General features: G+C 41.5%; 1 protein-coding gene across 5 annotated transcripts in view; it reads right to left on the reverse strand.

Moving 5' to 3' along the window:
- The window catches only part of DOCK11 (dedicator of cytokinesis 11), a 1,707,663-nt gene that overhangs the window by 807,095 nt on the left and 874,237 nt on the right, over positions 1 to 26,331 (reverse strand). For 3 of the 5 annotated variants that reach the window (XM_069612850.1, XM_069612848.1, XM_069612846.1), the window contains 2 exons: positions 5,220 to 5,331; positions 137 to 175 (listed from right to left, as the gene is read on the reverse strand). In XM_069612850.1, coding sequence (XP_069468951.1) covers positions 137 to 175; positions 5,220 to 5,331 — 151 coding nt within the window. The remainder of the gene's footprint in view (positions 1 to 136; positions 176 to 5,219; positions 5,332 to 26,331) is intronic. The other 2 variants (XM_069612847.1, XM_069612851.1) reach the window with 1 other exon arrangement.

Here is a 26,331-nt window from a genome sequence, read left to right on the forward strand (position 1 = left end):
GAGCTTGTGTTAGTAAGCTGGTAAATTATTATGCAGCGTTGTTATTGTGTTAATTGCCTGCAAACTATGCTTGAGTGCTTCCCATAGCTCTGCTTCGTGATTTGCTTACACAAGCTTGCACATCCAATCAACCTACCTACTGTAGTGAATCGTTCCACAGCAAATGAAAATAAATCTATTTAATACGTAAAAAGAAAAGACAAAGATACAATAAAAATACTGCTTGCAAAAAATGTGGTTATTCAGTAACATTAATCATTATGGCGCAGTGGTACACCTATGTTTCCAATTACCGAGTTGTTACTGGAAATATACAAAGAGTGCACAAAAGCACCACTTGCTTGCACTCTATATAATTTACAGTTTGCTGTGCACCTTGACATTTTCATTTAGGCACAGTGGTACTGATTTAGCACACATCTGTAACTATCAGTGTTATGTAGATCTGGAAACCTTGTACGGGTAAGTATGACACAGTTTAGTTTGTCAGTAGATTGGCAAGTATGTCAGTATTAAAGGTGTACAGTAGTATGGTGTTATGACTCAGCATTATATTAATTTCATGAACATTCAAAACAATATTGCACATCAATGCCCGAAGTACAAACAAGAATTAAGCAATAAGCCCTGAGCCGCAGGGGCATTACCTGACTCAGTAATGTCCCTGCGGCGAGGGGCTTATTGCTATTAGTTCTCCGGCCCGCAAGACTGGGGTACTAAAAGCATTGTTTTTGTGACCCGAAAGGCTGCTGCATTTGGGAACAGAAAAAAAAAAAAGAAAAAAATTGACCCCGGAGTCCGTTTTCCCTTTCCATGGTGGCCATCGGGAGCGGGCGTGCTGGGGACAGAAGTGTTCCCAGTGCGTTTGCTCTCGAAAAAGGACAAAAATGAGGTAAGTGGGGTTGGGAGGGCAGGGAGGAGATTGTTTGGGGGTTGGGCGGAACACTTACCTGAATCCCGCAGGGGAGGATGGCAGCCTCCAGCCGTGTGGTGGCTCGGAGTAGGGATTACCCTGTTCTGAACCTGCTCATTGGCTGAGGGGCTGCTACCCCCACCCCCGCCAGAGATATGAAGGAACTTCAAAATTTGAGGGATTCTGTGTCGGGTAAAGCCCCCATGAGGGCCAATTAGATTGCATGTAACAATCTGATTGTCTCTCGGCGGGTACTCATTGCAATTATAGACGCAGACGGTCGGGTCACATCCGTAATTGTTATGAAGGTGAGTCTGATATTCTTGACATTAGTGGCCACTAGAAGAATGTATTTCCTAACAGCACGTGGTACAAGTTGGAGCATCCAGCTGTGCTCTGTCATAAACATAGAAAAACAATGAAGTTACTCTGCATCGTTTTCTCTATGCCCTGCTTCCTTTACTTAGTTATGAATGAATATTAATGCAATATGTTCATTTGTGTTATCAATGTGCCATTTAATTTGTGGGGAAATTATGTTAAAAAAAATAATTCTTGTGCTTATGATGCAGCCAGCACAATAAGAAGGATGGTGTTCAGACACTGAGAGTAACCTTCGAGACATGCAAATGATACTGGCAGGATCAACCAGGTAGCTGGTTCATATGGATAAGCATTTAAGCTGGAAAGTCTGGAGGGATGGGGTCAATTAAAGTTGTTACTTCACATTAATCAATAGTGCTATCAATAAACTTGATTCCATTTGCAAAAAAGCAAATTATGCTTCATGACAACAATGACAAATAATGCATCACTGTTTTCAGGTAAAATAAAATATTGGCCCTCAGCGCAAAATATGTGGCAAGCAAAGTTTCTGTGTTTTTGTGAAAAAATATCATTTCCCAAACAATTAAATGGTACTTTCCAAACACCAATGAAAATGCAGCATTGCGAGTCATTTATAACATAGTAAGGTGGAACAGGTAGGAAAAAAAAGGTACACAGGGACATTATTTTTGTTCAAGATACAAGAAGCGGATAAGTATTGTTGACGATTGACATCCTTGAATATAGTCACACATTCACCCCCAAAGTAATCAATTTGTCTTATTCCCTAACTAACTCGGTATAAGCATATTTTAACACACACTAGGAAAAGATAAAAAAGGAGGTATACAATAGAGCAAGAACCCATATTGAAAGAAATAGGTAACATGTGATGCACATTACTAAAAGGAATGTGTAATTTGTATTGCATTAACTTTATTCTGCCCTGCGCCGTAAAAATATTACTTTAAAAGCGCTCAGTAACTGTTCTGCAAAGTAAGAAAATGTTGAAGGGGAACAGCATGGAACGAAAAACAAGGTGGAAGAGCAACTCAATAGTACTCTGTATGCAGGAAATAAAACCTTTTGCTGGGACCTTGCATATTTCATGAGAGGAAATTGGGGGTTTTCCACAATTTTCCAAGCAACGGGTTTGCAAAGAAATTGCTATCAAGCAATTCCTAGTTCGAAAAAGCAGATTTAGACCAAATCCTATCTATGTGAATTCTATTACTCTGTTCTCAGTCGCACAGATGAGCAGCTATGAATAGAAAATGTCTCACATTTATATTGCAAAGGTAGCCATGTCCAGGTTTGGACCATAGCCTACAGGTCAATAGGGCAGGTACCGAAGGGCTGATCCAACCTGCTTGTGTGGGCATGTTTTCTGGAACAAAATGGGTCAATTTCATGAGTTACAACACTATTCACGAGGTAGTTTTGAATTCACTATTTGGAACAAATGTTACCAAAAACATTGCTTTCGGTAGTACAGCTTGCGATGGAAAGTAATAACTTGACATTTGCGATAGTAATCCACTTTAGTATAGCTAACTCTGGCTATTTATGTCCCAGTCCAACACTGGCCAAGGACGGTTGCCCGGGCATAGCTTAGTCAGTAATATTGGGTGGATGTTGGTTCTGAGATTTTCCCAACAAACTATGTGGGGCACCCAAATAAAAGGGAGTGAGCAGTGTTTTGGGAAACAGCACTTTATGGTCTACTTTTAAGTGAAACAATAGCTACTATTTATGTACCTTCATATCTTTTGTTGCAATGCCTTACGTTTGCAGGATACAACTCATATACATAATCATATTTGGTCATGCTCCCTTGCGTAGAATTGTGCATGGTATTGTCCAAGCCCCACTCACGCATCCTACAACCACCTACCAAAGGTTGTGAAATCATTTACTTTGGATAATCTAATGACGAGCAAACCATAGCCCACAGCTGACGAGAGAGGAAACAGTGCGGCCTGTGGTATGCATTGTATAAATAAACAATAGTACTATCTTACATGACACAACACTGTAGACAGTTAAACCATGGATGAGTGAGTGTGCTTGTGTAGTGCACACCTAAAATATTCACTTCTGGGTGATATCAATGTTGTCAGCTAAGGGCAATAAGGCACAGTGATGTAAAGTCATGTGCCCAGGATTATATTGTTTTTAGTGGAGGAACTGGAATTTTAAACATAGAGTTCCTGGTTCTTCAGTTTGTAATTTAAGCATAAGAGTACATTACCTCTTAGCCCAGATTTAGTTGCACACCAACATATAATGATTTCTGTGTAATTATCTTTCAAAAGCTATACCTGACAATACACAGGAAATCTTTATAGAAACATATCAGGCAACGTAAGAATGATTCACTCTGAAAGGGCAAAGGGGACACTAGTGAATGTGTACCTTCAAAATGAGCACGAGGCAATCCAGCCAAGTGCATTGATTAAACATGGCTCTTGGTTATAATCCACTGTACAATGCCGAATGCAAGGAAAGGAAACAAATCTATGTATGTTAAAATCAGCAAACTCCGCTGATTTAACAGGAGTAACTATTTGAGAAGTTGGCAAACATGGTGACAGAATATATTTGGACATCTCATTTAACGATTGATTGGTGTGGTGTGTTCAGACAAATGTAATAGAGTATAACTTGACATGCTAGACAATGTTGATAACCTTGCAATGTGGGTATAAAACTAGCTGGAGAAATGTGTGTCTGGCAAAAGCACACCTCTGGAAACCAAAGATGCACAAAAAGACTGGCCACTCAATGATACAACTTACAAAGGTACTGCAATGAATCTTAGGGCCATGAAAACTATAGATACAAAAGAGTACATTTCTGTCCAAAAGAGTTTGATCATAAAATGAATTGAAGCCTCTTTTGAGGATCAGTGTAAACTTCATGCCTTTGCTAAAGCCATTCTTCTGTTGTGCTCACTGGCCAAATAAAGATCATTCCTGAGGCAGAATATAACATGACACAAAATGAGGACCCCCGAGAGCAACCCAGCAATATTGGCACATTATCACTCTGACCATTTATAGACATGGAATGGGACAGCAATGAGAGCAATGCACTGGCCACTTCATGGGGATTATACAACGAGGCTTGTACACTGTTAGTAATATGGACAAAGTGATATACAGAGTGTTCCAGATTGTGACTTCACAGACCTGAAGATCTAAACTGACAGTAATCACGGATAGGTGCTCAACGGTGCAAGTCATACAATACATTAGCATATGTGATATGGCTTCAAGGGAAGGATACAGTATTCAATGCCCTAATGTAAACTTGCCTTTTGTGATGAGGTATTGCTCCACTGTTTCAAAGGTATTTTGCAAAATGTTTTGAAATAGTGGTGAGGCAGTATAACCCACCATGGACACAGCGTAAGACTGATCACATCTTCAAACCATGAATGTGAAAAACTGAGAAAAAACAACATCTAGGGTGTTTTTCATCTTGGAATGCAGAGTGTTTAGTACAATGTGTACAGTGTTTCTAGTCCAATCTATGACATTGTTAGACTCATATGCCATCTTATGGTTTAAGAAGCTGCTCAGACAAGCAGACTGGGTCAGCAAACAATCATTTTACAGAGAAGTTACAAATTCTTGTGCACACAATGAGTCTCTGCAACTCTGTATGGCCCAGTGCATGTGATATTTCCCATGAGCTTCATTTTACATCGTAGGTACGTTTCCCAAATTCATTATTTACTATTCTGTACTTCAAGAATTCTGAAATTGGAGTACTCTGGTATGCGTGATAAATAAAGGAGCACAAATACAAGACAACTCTATATACCCAAACGGTTGGTCATGCATATGCTGCACACTTTGTTTTTGAATGTGACAACATTAGAGTGATAGCCAGAAAAACACAATACGTTGATGAGAAGTCAAGCAAGGAAAGTCAAAACAACAGGGGTTTTGTAGCTAAAGAGAAAATTAAATACCTTGAACACGTTGAACTTTTGGTTTTGCAAACGGCATCGGCAAATTTAAAGGTATGTAGTGCTCATGATTGCAAATAGTTTGCAAGAATTCAAACTTGTATTCTGTCAGGATCTGTATTAAAAAAAACAGAGTCATATTTGTAAATGATTTTAGTAATACAGCTTATACAAACATATTCGAAATTGAAAGTGTCAAGAAACAAATCAAATGCTCTTTCCGATGGATATGTTCTTCTCAGTGCAGATATTCCAACTTTTGAAATGTCTCTAGGTTTAGAGAGGATGTGGAAGTCTAGAGGGAGGCATCAAAGTGACTTCAGCATGGCTCTGCAATATCGATAATGGTGCCATAACCATCGGAGGTGGTGTCTCATGGAGACTTGTGTGCCCTCTCATCTCAGGTCTAACCCATTTTATGCACTACACATGAGTTAAAGGAGAAGCTGAACTGCTGTGATTTCTGTTGCGGCAAATAAACAACTGTGGCAGGTGGTCACACTTTTCAAGCTCAAAGGGTTAAGAGGGAGAAAAGATGATTAATTTATGGAAGGAAGATAGTATGCGTCAGAAAATAAATTACACAAGTTGCTCTTTTTTTGCTCTTTTAATGGCTACTTCTCTGCCCAGATTCCTCCTCTGTTGAAGAACTCACAAAGAAGCGCGACGTAAAGGATGTTCAGCATGCTAGGTAAAAGAGTATGGGGTAATGATTCCCTTAAATATGACCTTGGATCAAGATGAACCCACCCTGGAGAGTGTCTTCCCTGCCATAAAGTTCTAAAGGATTTGGCAATAGTATTTGGGGAACAGCCCAACCGGGAGCCTGGAAGGCTACCAGCAAATGAACACCCCTTTGCAAAGTGAAAGTAACTATGTGACCTCTAGTTGGAGGAACTCTCACTACCTTAAGGACCGTCTTCGGAGGCAGTCCATAAAACAAGTCTTAATCCTATCAAAACATGTATTTATGTATTTCAATACTCAGACAGATGACGATAACACCAATTTAATAAGCCCACAATAATAATCCAACTGCAGAATCTGGAACAGAAACAGGCTGTTTTAGTAACATTTCTTTTGTTATTATTTCAAAAGAATGTATGTGACAAAATGCAGGTGGTCTCCTAACTCACAATGTTGGGGAAGGCTCCCAAAACACTACCTAGGAATTCTGATTACAATGAACAATGAATTGAAGCTTTAGCTTGCCTATGTATGTCCCATTAAATGGTTTTATCATAACATAGACTGATTCACACCGATAACCATACATACAAAATGGGACATGAATTGCTATTATATATGATAAGCTCGGATAATTCATCTATATTTTACTAACACATGTAAATAGTTGTCAGAAATTAAATGCACAGTCAAATTGAGATGAGAAAATAGTCACAATCAAAATGTTAAATGATGTCTGCTTAAACAACACTATCTATCAATGCCAACTTCACTTCCTGTGGAATTTCAGGCTTTGAAAAATAAGCTTAAAGTCAAGGGTGAAATACAATTCAGTAAAACCAATTGGAACGTGTGAATGCAATATTCAAATACACTGGACAACAAGCAATTATCAGCGAATAAATGTATTGGTGGGAGTGAAAATGGTTTCTATTGAGAGCCCATGAAAAGAGAATATTGAACATGTTTTTAAACTAAGGTCAAATGGAAAGAGGACTTTGAAACGGTTGTGGTATTTAAAGTTGTGAATAAACGAAAGGTGAAATTCAAAGTGACTTTGGTTTTCTTTTTTCTAATGAGGGCTAGCGAAAAACAAATCTATTTGAATAACACGTTTGTTTTTTATATTGCATTTCCCTAGGAAATCCTCCCTGACCCCTCAATATCATGAACACTTGGGGTAAATATTCTACTAAACCTGCTAGAGCACATCAGATGTTTTTATCAGTTTGTGAAATCAGTTAAATTGAACAAAGACAACCGAGGTTGCAAAAGACCCTTTACTTCTGGAACAAATCCAGGAATTTCAATTGTATTTTAGCTGGAGTAAAATAGCCCTCTTTCCACCGGACTGTTCCTGGGGGATTCATATTTGAATAAACAATAGGGCATGGATTCACTTATTTTCTAGTTGATACATAACATTTTGTTGGACAACCTTTGAGAAGGATTTCTCAGAAACCTCCTGAAACAATGTCATATTTTGGATTGCAAGGCACTCGACTGCAAGTCATCCAGTTCTCCTCCTCAACCTTTGGAACCTGGTAACAAGGTTTCCCAAGCTCTGTTCCCTCCATGGCTCAATTTGGGAAATTCTCCTCTGTCTAGTGGTTTAGCCTTTTGTCTGTAAACTTAGTATACACTTCCTCGACAAAATGATCTGTCTAGCAGGCATCAAAAATATTTAGAAGAGCACTCTTCCACATAGTGTAATAAGATTAAGTACTGGGCTCACTCTGCCTGCCTCTGACTGCAGTTTGGTTGATTTTTTTAAAAAACAATTTGAGTTTAATTGTATTTACAATTTTTACAAAATCTGTCCATATCTTCAGGCATATTTCCTTTTTCCCTTTGTAGTCGTTGTGCAGTTTTCTATTTGTTTTTTCTCAAGAATTGATTTCCTCCAACTTCAGACTTTCCAGTAGTTTCGCTGTGGCTACCGTCAGGGTTGATGAATCGCAACACATTAGCTTATTCCACCAAGTTTCTTCATTTGCGGTCAAGTGCAAGAGTCTGTGTGAATTGAGGTATGTATTTCGAAGGTTTTCCGTTCCTGAACAGTGAAGGAGTAGATGAGATAATGTTTCAGTTTCCAAATTCTTATAGTAACGACAATTTTTGTTGGTCGACTGCTTTCTACGGAAGAGGATTTCATTGGTTTTCAGTATGTTTAACCGTGCTCTTAGAAAGGTTGTTCTCAGTCGTTTATCAGGAAACTTTTAAAATAATTTCTTCATCTATTTTTTGGGTGTTCGTTGTGTGATGTGTGGAGACTGTGAGGTCTTCCGCTTTGTCTAAGGTCTCGATCCAATCTTGTATTTTAAGTTTTTTCTTTATTTTTCCCGTGATCCATTCTATGTCCCATTCTGAGCATCCAATTTTATCAGCTTGTTCCAGTAGTCTGATGTACCAAGTTGTTATCATTGGATTTTTTTCACTCTTCATCTCTTGGAGAATGATGTCCAAAGTTTTTTTGGTCGAGGTTGCCTTATGATTTTACCTAAAAATAATAGGCTATTTCTCGTAACCACAGATTCCAGTGATTGCAGACTCAATTTGCGCCGAATGATTGCTATGGGCGTGGAGTTCGGCAGTCGTAGCACTCTGCGCCAAAATGTGCCTTCCAATTTAGCCCACAATGTCTTCGGCAAATATGGCATAGCCTCCGCTCCATAGGTCAGAGTTGGAGTGACATTTGCTCTATAGAAGTTTATTAGCGGTAGGATTGAAAATTTCCCAAATTTCCTATCCAAAGACAATGCCTGAGCTGCTAATGTTTTAGTCTTGGAAAAAAGATGCTCTTGCATCGTCTTGTCGATTTTACTGGACGAGAGTTTCACCCCTAAGTATGTGCAGCTTTTGACTATATCCAGTTTTTCAGAGTTTGCGAACCACTGCGATCTTTTTCTTGGTCTCGATGGTTTTTCAAGATCGTGATTTTCGTTTTTAAGGTGTTAAGCTACAAATAATTTTTTTTAGATAGTTGTGAGGCTGTATATTTGTCTCTGAAGTCCGATTGCGAATAGAATATCATCTGCGTACAGCAGTCTTGTCACTTTTGATTCGCCTATTTGTGGAGGAAATGAGCGAGTGTCGTTTTCCGGGTCTGCTATTGCCTTGTACAGCGCCGGCGCCAGGGGGCAGCCTTGTTTTACCCCTCTGGCCGTTTTTATGGTTTTGGACATCAAGCCTGCTTCGTTAAGCCGGATTCTGATAGACGTTTCGCTATACAGGGCTTTCACTGGTTCAGGAATGGATGGTGGGCATTTTTGTTTCTCCAATTTTCTCGACAATTTTTCTCTATTCACGCGGTCAAAAGCTTGGACCAGATCAATCGAGGCGATGAATATTGATGGATGCCCCTCAAAGACTTTTGATTTTAGAATACTGATCATCATGATGTTAACCGACGTCCCCAAGTTCTTTTCGAACCTTGATTGAAATGGGTCCGTTGTTTTTGCCTCTTTCTGCATGTCTGAAATTCGTCCAACAGCAAAGATCCGAAAAGTTTGCCAATCACATCAAGGAGTGCGATCGGCCTATAGTTTCTCGGATCGTCCCTCGGGCCCTTCTTATTGATTGGGACGATGTTTGCTGTTTTCCACGTGTCAGGAATAGTTCTTGAAATCCTGGATCGTCTAAAGATTTCTGTTATTAGCGGAGCCCAGGTTTCTGCGTCCTGTTTTAGGTGGACGTTGGAGATTCCATCTGGGCCTGGGGCGCGAGAGTTGTTTAGTTAATTGATCTTTTCCAAAATGTTTTTTTGATTGCCAAGTCAAGATTTATTTGTGTTGGATTTGTTCGTGCAAGCCGTGTAACCTTTCTTAGGTCTGATTTCTTTGTCTTCAGTTCTTCATTGTGATTATGCAGGTGAGTTGTGTCCTGTGTTCTCTTATGTCATGGATGTAGATAGGGAATGAGAAGAGGACGGTAGTCCAATTTTTCTTTGGAAGTGTTCAAGTTTGTTGGTCTATTGTATGATGCTATGATGGAAATTAAGGCTTCTGTTGTGATTTTCAGTCGGTTTCCTTGTTGGTTTATTTCTAAGTTTTTCGACATCCTCACCAGCGTCTTTTTTTTTGCTGGCCACATTGCAGTTAGTAAGTTGTGGTCACTAACAATGGTTTTCACTACCTTAAAACTCTTGGTTATTAGGTATAGGTGTTTTGAACGAAGATGTAGTCAATTGTACTTTCTCTGCCGCCACTTTCCCATGTTGGAGTTCTGGATTTGGCGGATTCTAAAGAATTTAAGTTGTACAAGTCACGGGATTTCATCAGCTTTGCCCATGCTAAACCTCTTGCTATTGATTGTGAGCTGCCAATATTTTGAGGTGTCGTTTCCATCTCAAAAGCAGGACAGGTAGCGTTCAAGTCGCCGCATATCAAGATGTGATCCACGTCGTACACTCCTGTGACGTCTGTCAGGATTTTTTCCACGTTGTTTAGGAATATGTTAGTTTTAATTACCGTTGGGTTCCAGTAGATGTTTAGTAGTAGGATAAGATCCTGACTGGACTTTTTCTGTACTGAGTCTTCTTTGTTCCATTCTAGCAATATTGCCTGAATTGCCAGAGATGATATCAGGTTACGAACTATGCAAAGGGCTCCACCAGTCCGTACTGCTGTTAAAAGGCCTGAAGTGGGTGGACCTCTTTCACCTTTTTGAGCAGGAGAAAGTAATACCTCAAAGCCATCCAGGCTCGGCGGAAGTAGCAACCAAGTCTCTTGCAGACTTATTAGATCAAATAGGCCAAGGTTCACCTCTCCTGGTTGTGTCAGGTGAGTATGGCCTTTTGTGTTCCATGATCCAAAGATGATGTTTTGCTCTGGCTTTTGGGTCCCGTGTTGCTCCTTTAACATCTCCCTTTCTAAATTGTCAGAGGGACGATTTAGTTGGTATTTCCTGACATATCGTGTCAGAGCCGAAGGGATCCATGCCCATTTTTTGGGATCCTTTTCAGCTTTTTTAGCCTGGTTCTGAATCGAAGGGTTTCCACACTCAGTACGACTTCCCTTATCTCTGGTGGACTGCATAGGAAATGGACCTTTGGGATTTCTAGGAGACATTCTTTGTGATTCCTTATCATTTTGTATCCAGCTGTCTTGAGTGGAAAGATTTTCTCTTGCCTTTACTCTTTCTTTGTCGCTTTTCGTGTTTGACCAGCTTGAGCCAATCGTTTCTCGTGGTTTTCGTCGTTCTTCTTCTTCTTTTCGAGCATCTTTCTCTGATATTAGATTGAATTTTCTCTTCACTCTAGTTGATTTTTTGGTTTCAGGTGTTATCTGTGAACTTTTCCTTTCTTCTTTTTCATTTATCTCATAATTACATTTTTGTCTTGTTTTGTATGAATTGTCTCTTCTGTGCCCTCTTTCCTCTGGTGTTGTTTCTCTCAAGGTGTACCCTCTTTTTGACAGTTCTCCTGCCGCTGACAACAAAAGTTTTTTCACAGTTTGAGATGTAATATGCAGAAAGACACTGTGCGTCCGAGCTTTATGTGCGAACTCCACTATGTTTAAGTCCACACTTCTGATTTGGTCTCCTTTGTGGACTTTTTGTAGAAGCCTCATAGTTGCTCTTCTGTTAAGTAGAATCTTTTCTCCCTTTTTCTCACTTTTTTCTAGTTTCAAAGTGTGTGATGAATTGCTCTTGTGAGTGAAGATTGCAGATGTCCGAGTGGAGTTTAGCTGTGTGAAAGAGTCTGAAGGTCTTCGGTTTGATCTAGTTCTTTTTTCTGAGTATTTATCACTTGATCTGTTTTTTTCCAACCTTTGGTTGTTTTTTCTGTGGGCTGAAGTGTCTAACTTTTTTCTGTATGATGTTGTTTCTGATTTGTTTTGCCTTGCTCTTTGGCTGTACTGATGGTTTTGTCTGTGACGGATTTTGCTGTTCGGTGTATTTTCAAGCCTTTCGACCTCAGGTGTTTCCTTTGCACTTTGTGGATGGCGATCTTTGTTGCCTTCGTATTTGGATTCAGTTTTGTTTATCCTTCTGTTGGCCAGTCGGAACAATGTTTTCCTTTCTGGAGTTATCTGACTTCTTCTGTAGCTTAGATCGTCTACTTTGCCTTTCTCTTTTTTCGAAATATTTGTTTGGTTCTGATAATGTTTATCCCATAGCTCTGTCTTTGAGGAGTTACTCTCCGCAAAAGACACCTTTCTTTTCTTTCCACTCGGTCGAGGTATTTCCGACTCTGAGTTTTCGATCGAATATAATTTCCCAAATGTTGCCAGTGCGATGGTCATGGCTGACATGACAGGTAATATATCCACATTTTTAATAGGTGAGTTTGAGTTTCGCTTCCGCTTTTGCTTTGTTTGGCGTAGAAAAAAGTAGCCTTAAGGCATCCACTGAGACATCAGGCTTCTTTTGTTGTGGGGAAAGTTCCACCCCGGGGTATTCTCTCTGTGTTTTAACATGTTTTTATAGTTCAATATTGCCTCTACCAGTTTTATTTCTTCTTGGTTCCACTGATGACTTGTTCGAGACTTCGTTAAGCTGTCTTCTCTTTTTTTCTCCTTCATAGTTTTGCTTTCGTTAAATGAAGTATCAGTGTTTTTTTCGTCCGACATGTCTGGTTGTGTGGGCGGTGATTTTTGATTTACATTGTCTTCTGCCTTTGTTGTTTCTTTATTATTTTTTCCGTCAATCAGGTCAGACTTTGGTTTACTTTCTTGTTTTTTTCCATTATTCTATACTAGTGTTACTGTTTTCTGTGTTGGTTTGTCCTTCTCTCCCCCATAGCCTTGTGGTCTATGCTCTGTAGTTCCGCTGCCTATACCAGTTTTAATTGTTTCTGGCTTTTGGTGCGGGGAAGGTTGGCTAAACTGCCAGCGTATATGCGGTAGCAAACCGCCACTTTCAGTAGGCTTTTCTGGCTTCGGTGTGTTGGCTAGGTTTCTTTGGGGAGGTGGTGGGATTCCTTTCCGAATTTCTAGATCAGAAAGTTCAAAGCGGTTTACTGTGGAAGTCTTCCCTAATTTTTCAAAGAATCTTCCAATCGGGTTGTTAGACAGAAGTATCGGTTTGCCCGTTTTTTTAATCTGTAATTTTGATGGTAATCTGTTATTGGGGGTCGATGAGCCAGTTGGGTTATGTTTTTTGACTCCTTGTCTTTTTGTTTATTTGTCAGTTAGAAGTTCATTTGGTTTATGTCCGAGAATGATTTGTTCTTCTTCGTCGTTTTTTTGATAATCAAATAGGTGGTTGACTTCTGGTTGATGGAACTCCTCATCATGATTTTCTGCTTGTGAGTAAGTGTGTATTTTTACCCAGTTGTGTTCTCTCAGAATGTTTATTTCCTCTGTTTCTCCCACTTCTAGTTCATCCAGGTATGATAAAGTTGTATTCTGACAGATAGTGTCTCTAATCTCTGTTAGGTTCCAGTCCGGGCTTGGTAGATCAGCTCGAACTGTCACTGGGTGGAGGTCACTTTCAGGTTTTTGTGAAAGTCCATTTGATCCTTGCCTCTTTTTTTTCTTTGAAGGAGTTTTGTCTAAGGACTCTTTTAAACCGTTTTTAGTAATTTGATTTTGTTTGTTTTCATTGACTGTGTTAAACGTTTTATCAAACGTTTCTGTTGTGCCACCAGGGGGCGGATCATCTCCTTGCACTGTGTTGAGCCCTCGCGCTCCTCTCCCCTGGAGCTCCGAGCTCAGCCCCGGATGTATTCGTGCGGGGTCCGCCCTCGTCCCTCCAGCCTCCTCCTCCTCCCCACGGGGATCCTCCGCTCGGATGCCACCAGCGCCCCCAACTGAGTCCGACCCCGTGGGAGCGGAAGACAGCAGACCTGGCCCCGACTTCTCCAGGGACCCTCCTCCCCCCCACCACCGACCCCGCGCTGGGGAGACCGAGGCGAGGCATACCCATCATAGGGCGCGTGCTCCCCAAGGATCCGCGGCGGCTCAACGCCGGCGGATTCAAGCTCCAAGCTTGCGGCTTCCCTCCAAGGTAAGCCGTGCTGGTGGGGAGATCTAAGGGGGGGAATTGGAGGCGAGGAATTGAAATTTCCCAAGTTCGAAGTCTCAGTTGGTATAGTTACTGATTCTGTACGTGCTTGAGTCGTCGCCGGCATTTTTGTTGCTTGAACGCCGCTTCTTAGCACGCGGCCCGTTTCCTCGTGATCATTTGACTGAGGCTTTACTGCCCCGGGGGCGCCTTCCATAATACCGGGTTCACCGGCAGTTGAGATGTTTTGAGATGTTGAAATAGTTATGATATGGTAGGGGCTCACAGTTGTTTAAACGGGGTTCTGTAAACAGCTTGTTTTCGCAAGCCTTTGGCTTGATGTACGTTGTCGTGAGCAGTCGCGCAGTGTGCCGGCAGCCGGACTGCCAGACTTCTCCTCCTCGCAGCTCTCCGCAGCCGCTCCGCGGCCAAAATGGGTTTTTAAACCCTGTTTCTCTGTAGGAAGTGAAAATAGACTTCTGAAGCAGGTAGAAAAAAGTTCAGGGTCGACTGCCAGACTGCACCTCCTTGCAGCTCTCCGCGGCCGCTCCGCGGCCAAAATGGATTTTTAAACCCTGTATCTCTGTAGAAAGTGAAAATAGACTTCTGAAGCAGGTAGAAAAAAGTTCAGGGTCGACTGCCAGACTGCACCTCCTCGCAGCTCTCCGCGGCCGCTCTGCGGCCAAAATGGGTTTTTAAACCCTGTGTCTCTGTAGAAAGTGAAAATAGACTTCTGAAGCAGGTAGAAAAAAGTTCAGGGTCGACTGCCAGACTGCACCTCCTCGCAGCTCTCCGTTTGGTTTATAAAGGTTCACTGATTAGTTTCTTTCACTAATCCACACCCAGAAAGCCCACGCCTCCAGTTTACATTAATCCATGGAGTATCATATGAGGTAGTTTCCAGCTTCAATCTGGCCCCTAAATGTGGGAAAACTCTGTTAAATTGGATTCATTTATTTATTATTGACATAGTGATTTGTGTAAACATGTGAAAGAGATCACAAATACATATTTTGCCTTGTGAGAATATTCTGTATCTAATTATGTATTTTCATTTCGGTCACATTAAGCAAACTGGTGTTATCAATATTCATGAATTATGAATGGAAATATATGTACCCTAATAAGATGTAATATGCTTCTGGCAGGCCCTGTAGTGTCTGTTTTAAACATTTATTCGCTAAATTGGTGCGACAAATTGGTCTTGAATTACAGGAAAATCTGTTAATCAAATGTAACTTCAATACCACATTTTTTACACTGGGTTTGCACACCACCTTCTGAAACTGAAGTTCCCATGAAATTCAACTAAGGGGTAATAGTTGATTAGTCACCTGGTTTAGCTAAACCGTAGATTATTCAGAAATACTCCATTTAACTTGACAAGTTGCCTTTTTAAAAGGTTTATTTATCAATTAGATCTTGATACAATCGTTTTTTAACACTATGTGCAAATACATTCGTAGGACTTAATGTTTTCAATGTCAAATGCTAATGAATTTCTCCATTCATTTGCCAGTGACTGCACACTTATCTTGACAGTGATCAACATCCATCAACGTAAGGGTTCAGCTGAAGTCAAGATTTTAAATGAAACTCCACCATTGTGTTCACTTTTAAGCCCTAATATGTGCATTTCTCTGTACTTCTTGACTTTAGAAAATACAGCAGTGCCATGTATCTCTTAGGCATCACTAGAACATTTTAATGGGTGCCTGGAAATTCATCTGGATTTAGTAGACCTGCAGGACACTGGGTACAGTTCCACGAAAAGAAAAAATGTAGCCCATTGTGTTATCTGTCACATCTAAAATGCAAGAATATATTCAGCTTTCTGTTTTCTGTTAATTTGACCAGTTTGACACGAGGTGAATAGTTCAAATAAACATATACCATATTCTTCTGTTGATGTATGATGTTATATCATTGTGCAGGTCGTTTTTATTTGGGTTTACACTGAAATGTGCAATGCCACAGTGTTTATTTTAGATTTTCATTTCTGTAAACAGCCGACATGCTTCGACGAGGCTTTCATTTAGAAATCTCTCTACAAAGACATGACAATTTACCTGCAATAAATATGCGGTTACCAGACATTTGGTCGAAAAACAATGGTCGACAGGACAATTGGTCGAAACCATTTGGTCGAAAACCAAATGTTCGAGTTTTTTTTAAATTTTTTTTAACTTTTTTTTAATTTTTTTTTGGGGGGCGTACACCCTCCAACCCCCTTTTTTTCTAAAAAACCTAAAAAATATATATATAAATAAAAAAAAATTTGGCCATTTGGTTTTTGCCAAATTCCGTCCACCATTTGTCTTTCGACCAAATGTCCGGACACCTAAATATGCTTGTAAAAGGACTAGGCTGTTACACGGACAAGTGAAATCAAACACCATTTGACATCCGCCCGTATTTTGTTGGGCTGTAGACACAGAACCTGGGCACCTGTGTATAGTCAGGATTGTTACATGATTTCTCCTTCATGTTTGCTGGATGTAGAGAATCAAAGACCAGTGCAAACTGAATAGTTTGTACACTCCGACATTTCGAATTTGCTGCCTGATGTGCTACTCACAACAAATTCCCATATTTTCTGTCTTCAAAGAAAGTCGAAAGCACAGACTTGCACTGAACGGTTGCAAACACACCACCTCTTTGCTCACACGCTACTTTTTAGTTAAGTTGTTCACCAGAATCTACACGTTGTTTCCTTGAATGGATAGGAGAAAGGCTGCAAGTGCAAGCCTGATTGTAATGTCCACCATTTCAGGTGATTGCTTTGTAAACATGTTCCCTCTACATCCTAATGATCAACGATGGGTGATCAGTTAGATTTCCCCCCACAGTAGCAGTAAAGCATGCCCAAATAAGTTCATATGGAGTTATGCGTGGTGAAAGCGCTGCCCACCCAACCAAGTGCACTGTGACATCCACTCACTTCCTGCCAGTTTCTCTGATGCTGGCTCTGCACATAGTACATCCAGGTCATGATCTGCATAATGCAGGGTTGAGTCAGTCTCTAGTTGGATTCTTTTATGTAATGTTGGTTCCTAATTTTGCTGTCTGCTACTTGGCCCCTCCCCCTGCAGCTACTTATTCAACTTTGCTGTGGGAGAGACCATGCACAAAGTGCAGCCCTAAATGTTGGGCCAATCTCCAGTCCGCAGCTTTGCAGTGGAAGATATTTGGCACGGGTCTATGGAAGACTTCGGGTGAGTTATTGCTTCCAACCCTGAAAGCCCAACTAAAACCAGTATTTATGCCATATAACATACGCAGTGTGATGGGGATTGAGAACTCAGTTGATATTAATAGAACGCCTGTTGTCATAATGGCACCAGTGATAACCAAAACAGTGATGAGAGGAAGGTTTTGAATTAATCTGAACCACTGGCACTGCTCTGGGCAACCTTCCACTCCATTGTTTTTTAGCCCGGCTATGCCATTGCAAAAGGGATCCAGACATATGCAAATCAGTCAGGTATTGCCACCCATGGGAGCAGCTGATCCCGAACTGCTAGGCCAGGTCCCCTCTGCACGGAAACACAAGCAACCCCACACATGTTTTGGTCTTCTTTGGCCTCATCAGTGAGGTACAGTTTGGTTCTCTATGGTGCAGCAAGCAAGGGACCCATGTCTGGGCATATCTTTTCTCACAGAGGCCTTGAGACTCAAGCTACTCATCACTGATAACGCCCAACAAGGCCGAAACATGTATGGGGATGCTTGTGGTCTCGTGCACAAGGGATGGTACCTAGCAGTTTGGGCTGGACTGCCCCTTTGGGGTGGGACAAAGCCTGATTTGCATATGGTCTTTCCCTTCTGTAATGGTTTGGCAGGCTGAAAAACAATGGTCTAGAGGGTTGCCCAGAGCTGTGCCCTTGGTTATGATTTATTCAAAACCTTCCAGGCATCAACTTTTGGTTTTGCTTTTGTCACTTTAAGTGGGACAGTTATGTCCAAACTCCAGACATGGGTCCTGAGCCTGCTGGGCCTACAGACTCAAGGTACTTCTCACTGAAGCCCAACAAAGCTGAAAGATGTCTGGGATGCTTGTGGTATTGTGCAGAATGGATGTGACCTAGCAGTTTGGCCTGGACTGCCCCATTTGGGGTGGGGACCAAGCCAGATTTGCATATGGTCTTTCCCCTTCTGTAATGGCTTGGCAGGCTGAACAATAATGGTCTGGAGAGTTGCCCAGAGCCTTGCCCGTGGCTATGTTTTATTCAAAACCTTTCAGCCATCAACGTTTGGTTTTCATAAAGGTACCAGTGAGCCAATTCCCCTAAAGAAACAATTTTGCGCAATAGTAGCAATATGGAAAATGATAAAGAGGTTGATGAGTTTATTGAGAAAGCCTCGACTGATGATAATTGCCTCTGGGAAACGGAGCAATCGGAGATTATTTAAGAGGTGCCCATTGGCAATAACACCATCCTGGACATGTGCTACAGTCTTCAGCGTGAAGTAATTGCCAACAACCACGCACTCGAAAATTCAAGTGGGCATCTTAAGGCTAAAGGCCTGCCTGAAGGTGACGGGTTGCTTAATGTTAACCCCAGTAGCAATCTGCTGGCCACACCTTTGCTTGAATGCTATGCAAGTAAAAGTGATGTGAATTTGAGCTCTACCTGCTTGAATGACACAAATATGGATGAATTAATATCTAGTTGATACAGATCCTACTTAAGAAGCATCGTAATATGTTGGAGTATTTTTTCTCACATTGAAGCAAGTGATAACGTTCTGAGTTTATGCACCTCTGTATCTATAATAGAGGATATGTGCCCTCCTGCAGGTATGAGAGCTGACCAGTCTGTTGCAAATAAACTCCCAACTGTTCCAAATAATATTATTGATAATGAAGAAATAATATATCTAGGTAGTCCTATGGAGGTAGACGAGAATGAAAGGTTAAATCTAAAATGAAGAAAAGGGGGAAAAGGCATAAAAGGGGAAAGCAGCATAGATTTAGGAATACAGAAAACTACCATCTGGACTAAATGTCTGATAGATATTGCCTCAGCCAAAATCCTGCAAATGGACCAAAGGAAAAAACAAACAGACTAAAGGTAAAAAAAAGATCAAGAATACTTGGTTACACACTTGGCTAGACACATTATAATAATCATAATGGAGCAGGAAACAAGCATGAAGAGGGTGGATGTTGCTTTTCTGATCCTGGTGCAAGTATAGTGCTAAGAACTATACGAAGTGGGTTGTGGGCTTTCCCGCAGACACTCCTTTGTAGACAGGGACTGAACCTGGTCTTGATATGCAGCAATGTAAATCGAATTACTTAGAAGTTGCTCATCCTGACAAAGATTATTATTTATTACTAATGAACTGTTTCCAACTAAAGACAGTCTGCCACTAAACTGAACATTTGTTCTGTCGCTACTTTATATGATAGCAATGTTGCATGTGATTGACTCTAAAGATAACAATCATATTGAATTGTCAGAGGGGAAATGGGAAAAACTGGCATGTGTACACTGTATTGCCAGCAAGGTAGTCTCATAGGTCATGGAACATTCAGAGACCATACTAAAAATGGGTTATGGCCTCATGAGATCTGACAATTGTATGAAAGTATGAACATTTTAAAGTTTTATGCAAAAAAGATCAACATCAGATTATACCGTTGAAGATTTCATTAATATGGATCGGTTGGACTGGCTGCCTGGATCTTGCAACATGGTACAACACAGATACCCTTACAGTTCGATATTAAAATTTAAGACGCTGATTTGGAATACCCGGTGCCACAAAAACTGTATGCATGACAATGGGGACTTAGATCTACTATGTGGAAATAATGTTTTCCTGTTAAAGGAAACCTAGTTAACGGACAAGATTGTCATAGATGGATACATGGGCTCTGTAAAGAGGCCATAAAACAAGCACGTGGGTGCCATATGGTGGTCTGATAATTGGACCTGGAGATGAACTCGCACCATCTGAGGGGGGAAATCGGTTAGAGTGTCCTTACCTTTATATTGGGAAATTAAAGTTTAAAGGTACCCTCATGTAAATAGACTCTTTTAATTGCCATATCTAATCGCCCTGGGGGAGCTCAGACCAGTCAAGAGTATAGTAGTATTAATTGATGCCATTATAACCAGTATTATGAAATGAATACCTCTATAGCAATTGTGGGAGGAGATTTAAATGCCCACTGTGGGCGAGCCTGATGAATTGGCTAATATTAAATGGCTAATGGGCATGGGTATTCTGCTGGTTTCCTTTACCTGCTCTATTTCTTAACAATTTGCAAGTTAAGAAATGGCTTAAATGAACTGTCGCATCAAAGGTGATATTCCGGGGGGAAAAATACATGGTGTGAAACGTATGGGGAACAAAAGCAGTTTAATTGTGTGTGAAGGCTTCATGAAAATGCACTGGGAAATGCTCCTGTGCACTGTAACTTGCCGCTATTTCTATTTGGTTTGGAGTTACCCTAAACAACCAATTGCCAACCGTTTGCCTTTTTACCCAATTTTTCACAAAATGTGTGCTGTATAATGTACCATTTTAACCCAATATTAAAACATTTCCCGTGGCATTGAGATCCAACTCAAACACCACACTGTTCACTCACCGGTTCAAAAGTAAAAGAGCAGGGGGGTGCAGCTTTTGCGTCTCGGCACCCACACTCTGGAACACTCTTCCTACTCTTTCCTACTCACATCAGAAACAAATAATCGTTCGATACATTAAAGAAACTAATCAACTCCTGGCTATTCGATGAATATGAGTAACTGTGTTTTGCTTACTTAGCTTGACTGATCACTTATATAAGGTACAACGTTGTGATACCCACGGGTCAGGGCTTTCACAAATGTAAAAAATAAATAGAATACTGAACAGTACCCTCACTCCATTCTTCCACTACAACCTTACCCACAACATCTGCTACCCCAAACACATAGCTGGCTCCAGCTGAATTCTTGCACAAATTCAATATCTTTGCAAAATGAAATCTGGGTGGTGTGGCCACAGCATTTTCCCACCTCCTTCACAATCACTTTCCCACACAATATCCCCCAAATGTGACACATCTTTCCTGGTACTCCAGCCAAACAAATGATACATCACAAACACAGCTTTTGCACCACCCTTACCATCCCCTTCACAGGCATAACAACCTCACCTTCCTCCTCAACAATTAAAAAACCACAATCACCCAGGCATTATATCAAATAGCCCCCTAAAAACACAGAACCACCACAACAACAACAAATTGTTCAACAATTCCACCGAACCATCAAACAGGAAACCAGACACCTAGAAAGAGCCTGGCAAAAGATCCTGTGCCCTCCACCAGGGGTAAACACTCCTCAAAGAATGATACTCCAAATGCACAATGGCCATACACAGCCCAATCCACCGCAATGGCACAGAGACACTTCATAACATCATCACGTCAATCTCAAAACCACCATCCAACCCTAGCCTGCCCCATCTGCTTCAGTATGCAACTTCCTGTTAGATTGCTTCAACTCAAAAATATAAAATATCAGACACGCACACCCCTCCACTGTCCCTCTTCCACCCCTAATCCCAAATTTCACCCCATCACCCAAGATACCCTGAGCATCCTCACAACCAAAATAAAACTATCTTACTTTCTGGACATGCCCAGTTTAGGCCACATCTAACTGCTACACCACCCCGGCTCCACACTAGGTCAACATTATTACCTCCTGTCTCTCACATGGTACAATCCATTACTCACGCAAAACAGAAAAAATCCCTCCACTCCTCAAGAAACCATCCCCTGATTCCACACTCTCTGAAAATGACTGTCCCATCACAATCTTGCCATCCCTCACTAGAATCAGAAACATGGCACACTATGACACTAGCCAACTCCATAAGCACATCACCACAAACCTCAGCCCCTTCCAATCAGGTTTCTACCCCGGCCACAGCATCTAGACCACAACTCCTCACCTCCTGGATGACCTCTGCAACATCACTGACAAGGCACAGATCGCCTTTCTGGTCCTGCTCAACCACTCTGCAGCTTGCAACACCATCAACCATTCCATCCTCCATTCTATCCCACTTCATCCCCATACCCCACCAATCAAATTCCATCCCAGTCCAATACATGCCCCCCATTGATCACATCCAATTCCAGTCAAAAACAGAGTATCACAAGGATCCACCTGATCTCCTTCATGTTCAACCTATATGCTGAATCCCTCTGAAGTACCCTTAGCACCCACAGCATCCACGTTTCACCAATAGGCAGATGGCACACACATATTTTTTGAAATCTCTTTCCCCTACACACACTCTCAGATAATTGTTCTCGACCATCATCAGCTGGTTAGCCACCTACTTCCTAAAACTCAACCCTGTGGATCAAAGAACTCACCATTGACAATATTCACATGTCCCTCTCCACAGCAGTCAATGCCCTCGTCCTCACTGTCGACCAACACCTATTCTTCATGGACCATGTAGCTGCTGTCACCAAAATATGGAACCTACAGCTACAACTCCTACACAAGTAAGACATCCTCCCCCTTGCTGAACTCTCTATCAAGTTTGTAGCATTAGTTCTCTCCAAGCTGGACTACAGAAACACTATCCTCACTGGACTCCCCAACAACACTATAGCCCCTCTCCAAGACATATAGAATTTGGTGGTAAGAATCATTGTACACTCACCCAAACACTCACAAGTCATCCCGGCTCTGTACAGGCTCTACGGGCTGCTCATATCACAGAAAAATTGCTTTCAAAGTACTCTGCATCATCTACAAGCAAGCCCACCTCAAAACCTCACCCTACCTTCACAACAAACTGAAACACATCACCGACACTAACACCCCGTGCTTTATGTGTAAAAAACCAGTGCCAGAGCTCAAATAATCTTGGCTCACTAATGCCGGCCCCTGCGGCGCTGTGGACTCAGTGCTAGATCGGCCCACCACCAGCCATCACACTGCTGATGCTTCATGTCACATGTTTGGCGCTGCAGCAACTGCTGGTACGAGCTAGTAGTGGAATGGATGGGCCTAACTGCCTGCCTCGTTCGGATCCAGGCAGGTCTGCCTCCATCCTGTATCATTCATAAGGCGATAAATTACAAACCGTTACATTGGGTAATAGGACCTGTTGCCACAACGCCTAGCACGTTAAGAAAGCTGCACGACATTGCTATATAAAACACGATAATATTATGATCATTACTATTCTGATACCTATAAGTGTCCATCGAAATACGTATTCGACATTGTACATTGCAATTGGAAGTTGGACACTGTTTAGGACCCAAATGTTATTCTTTTCAACTTTGCAATGGGGGACATATATGCAACACACAATAGCGATTCAATGATAGACGCATGAACAGCCGACCCGGTTTGATCGACAGCGTCTCCTCCTGTGTGTGCTTTTTGCAGCTGAGAGCTGTGCCTGGTGTGGCTGGTGTGCACCGTGTAATTCTGTTTTAGCATTGTTGTGCAAGGTGGTGAGCTGGCCGCCACAGCACACAGGATGGGTTTTCTGCTGCTGACCCCAGAAGCATCACTGCATGGCAGAGCAGCAGCACCCACTGGAACCTGTGACCTGGCTGCTTCTGTCTTTCTCTCATGTGACAGAGGCGCAGCCAGGGCCTGCGCGCAAACGACTATGGCTGAAAATGCCTCATGACGCGTCCCTTTAACAAAGTTTTTTCATTGAATTTCATAGGTTTTTATTAGTGCAACTTAACCACAACGTCGCTTTAACAACTTTTTTTCAGTGTATTCTATAGGTTTTTGTTAGTGCAACTTAACCATACCGCCCTTTTAATAACGGTTTTCATTGAATTTCAGAGGTTTTTGTTAGTGCAACTTAACCATAAAGTCCCTTTAACAACATTTTTTCAGTGAATTTCATAGGTTTTTATTAGTGCAACTTAACCATAAAGTCCCTTTAAGAACGTTTTTTCAGTGAATTTCATAGGTTTTTATTAGTGCAACTTAACCATAAAGTCCCTTTAACAACGTTTTTTCAGTGAATTTCATAGGTTTTTATTGGTGCAACTTAACCATAACGTCTCTTTAACAAAGTTAAATGCCTCAGTCCAACCATAAATGTACAACACCTTGGGCCTGGCAGTGGGATTTGGGTATGCTCTGAAATAATGCTCTCAAATTAAGTGACTGCCGAAGCAGGCAGCGCAACACGTTCAGAGTTAAGTTTTACATTAATTAAATCTAAAAAATGAGTGCTGGTGCCCAACAAAAGTGTGCCGGTGTTGCCCACTGGCAAACACCAGCACACATTAAGCACTGCTAACACCTGACAAGCCAACCAAAATATCCTACGCATTTCACTCTGTAAGCCTACCCTACACACAAAAACAAGCATTCACCCAATGGGCTCTCAGAGATCAGAATGCCCTCCCATCCCACATCCGTACTGTACCATCCATTAATACCTTACAAAAAAAGCCTCAAAACAAACCTCTTTCTCCACACCTAATACAGCCTGACCACCTCTCCTGCTACTCTTCCTCTATCCTAATCTTCCTATCCTGTTATGACAACATTGTAACTTCTTTTCACCTCCTGCCTTTGAAATGTATAAGGAGCTCGGAAAACCCTGAGAGAGAAAGCAAGTTAAAAAAAATAAAAATAAAATACATTTACAGTTTGGTGTAAAATGCGATATTGCAATCTTTTGGTTCTGACTCCTTCAGAATACCCAGTGTTAGATTCAAACCCCATAAATAATTAGCCTGTTATTATGTTCCACATTCCACTAGATAGCTGACCTATGGAAACATAATCCTGAACAGTTCTGTCTCTGCACCCCTTCCTTGCATTATAAACATTTTCCAGAAACAAAACATTGCTATCTGGAAAGGCTAGTTTAACGTTTAGCAGAGTCTGGAAAACCAACTGAAATTAAATACTTTCAGTTTTTAAAATGATAGAAACAGAAAATGGCACTGACCCTTTTTTGAGCCTTTTGGCTGCTGGCAGAGCTTTAGCATAACACAAATATCATTCCAGGGCAGTTCATATGACCAGGTTTCCTGCAGCATATTGTTGAACAAATGCTTCGAAATCACTGTCAACTAAGCCAATTGCTAATCCTGCTATATTCTATCACAACGTGTTCGGGGACAGTAACTCGCAAGACAAATGTGTCTGGGGGACACGGGGGTGTGCTGAGTACTAGTCTTGCATCAATTAATCTCTTCACGAGAAGACAAGGGCGGATATATTTTAAAGCATTTGAAAGTAGCTCTTACAAAGGCATAATGGACTCCAGGTGGAGCGCCCATGAAAGGTCGTTCCTCCTGTCTCAGCACACCTGGCAAATGAATTGATCTCTGTGGCCAATGCAGCGCTGTAAAGGGTTGGTAAAAATAGCCCACTAGGAGTGGAGCACTACTATGATTAAGAGTTGGATAAAGAATGATTGTTATAAGAATGTCCTTAAAAAGACCCGAGTTACAAAATGATAATACAAAGCAATGCCCTTTTTCAAAGTATTTGGTAGATACGTCACCCACACTACCCTCCTCTCCTCGCCATTAGGAGCTCATGTTTCCAGATTTTACACTGCAAATGACTGTTATTTAATCAGATTTTGGGCAAGTACATTGCTTCTTTTAAGTGTTACTAATTTGAGACATTCGGGTCTCCATACAATCATTTTGGCTTTGTCATCCATTTGTCTTCTGCTTCTATCAGTTTCAGGTTTTGGCACATTTGCATTATTAGTGATTACATGCTTTGGTGGGTGAGGTGTTGAGGCTACTGAGTGAGTGGAATAGTGTTGGTAATAGGCACTTCTTCAATTGAGTCTACTGAAGATAATGAAAACGTTTCCCCCACCCACATAGCTATCAATGTATTGCCAGATAAAGGGTAATTACTAATCAGCAATAAACCCAGACGGGCAGGGGTATTACCGGGTCAGGTAATGCCCAGGGCTGAGTTACAGGCCCAAGCGAAGCAAGGATCTTAACGTAAGCCTGGCGGCATTACCAGACCCAGTAACCACACGCCCTCAGGGGTTTAATGCTATTAGCATCTCAGCATGCATAACAGGGTGATAATATCTTTTTATATGTTGAGAAAGGGCACAGTTGCCAATTCTCAACTTAAAAAAACAAATACAAAACAATATTGCTGCCATGTTCAAAGAACTAATAGTAGTACCTTCTCCCTTTCCATGGCAGGCATTACAAGGAGCACCAGAACACTGAGTGTCCAAGCGCCAGTGAGGCAGCTGCAGGTAAGTGTTGCAGGTGGTTGGGGGTGGGGGTAGGCGGACAATTGGTATGGGGGTGGGAGAAAGGGTTTGAGGGAATACTTACCTGCTGCCCCGCTAGAAAGATGGCAGCCTCCCACTTTTGAGGGGATTTGGAACGTGGAAATTACCATGAGATATAACTTGAATTTCAACCTCCTTGATTATCTGGGAGGTACCGCGCCCACGCCCCACGCCCCTCCTGGTGCAA

The sequence above is a fragment of the Ambystoma mexicanum genome, chromosome 5p (genome assembly GCF_040938575.1).
Source record: "Ambystoma mexicanum isolate Mex_15411 chromosome 5p, UKY_AmexF1_1, whole genome shotgun sequence".
NCBI lineage: Eukaryota > Metazoa > Chordata > Amphibia > Caudata > Ambystomatidae > Ambystoma > Ambystoma mexicanum.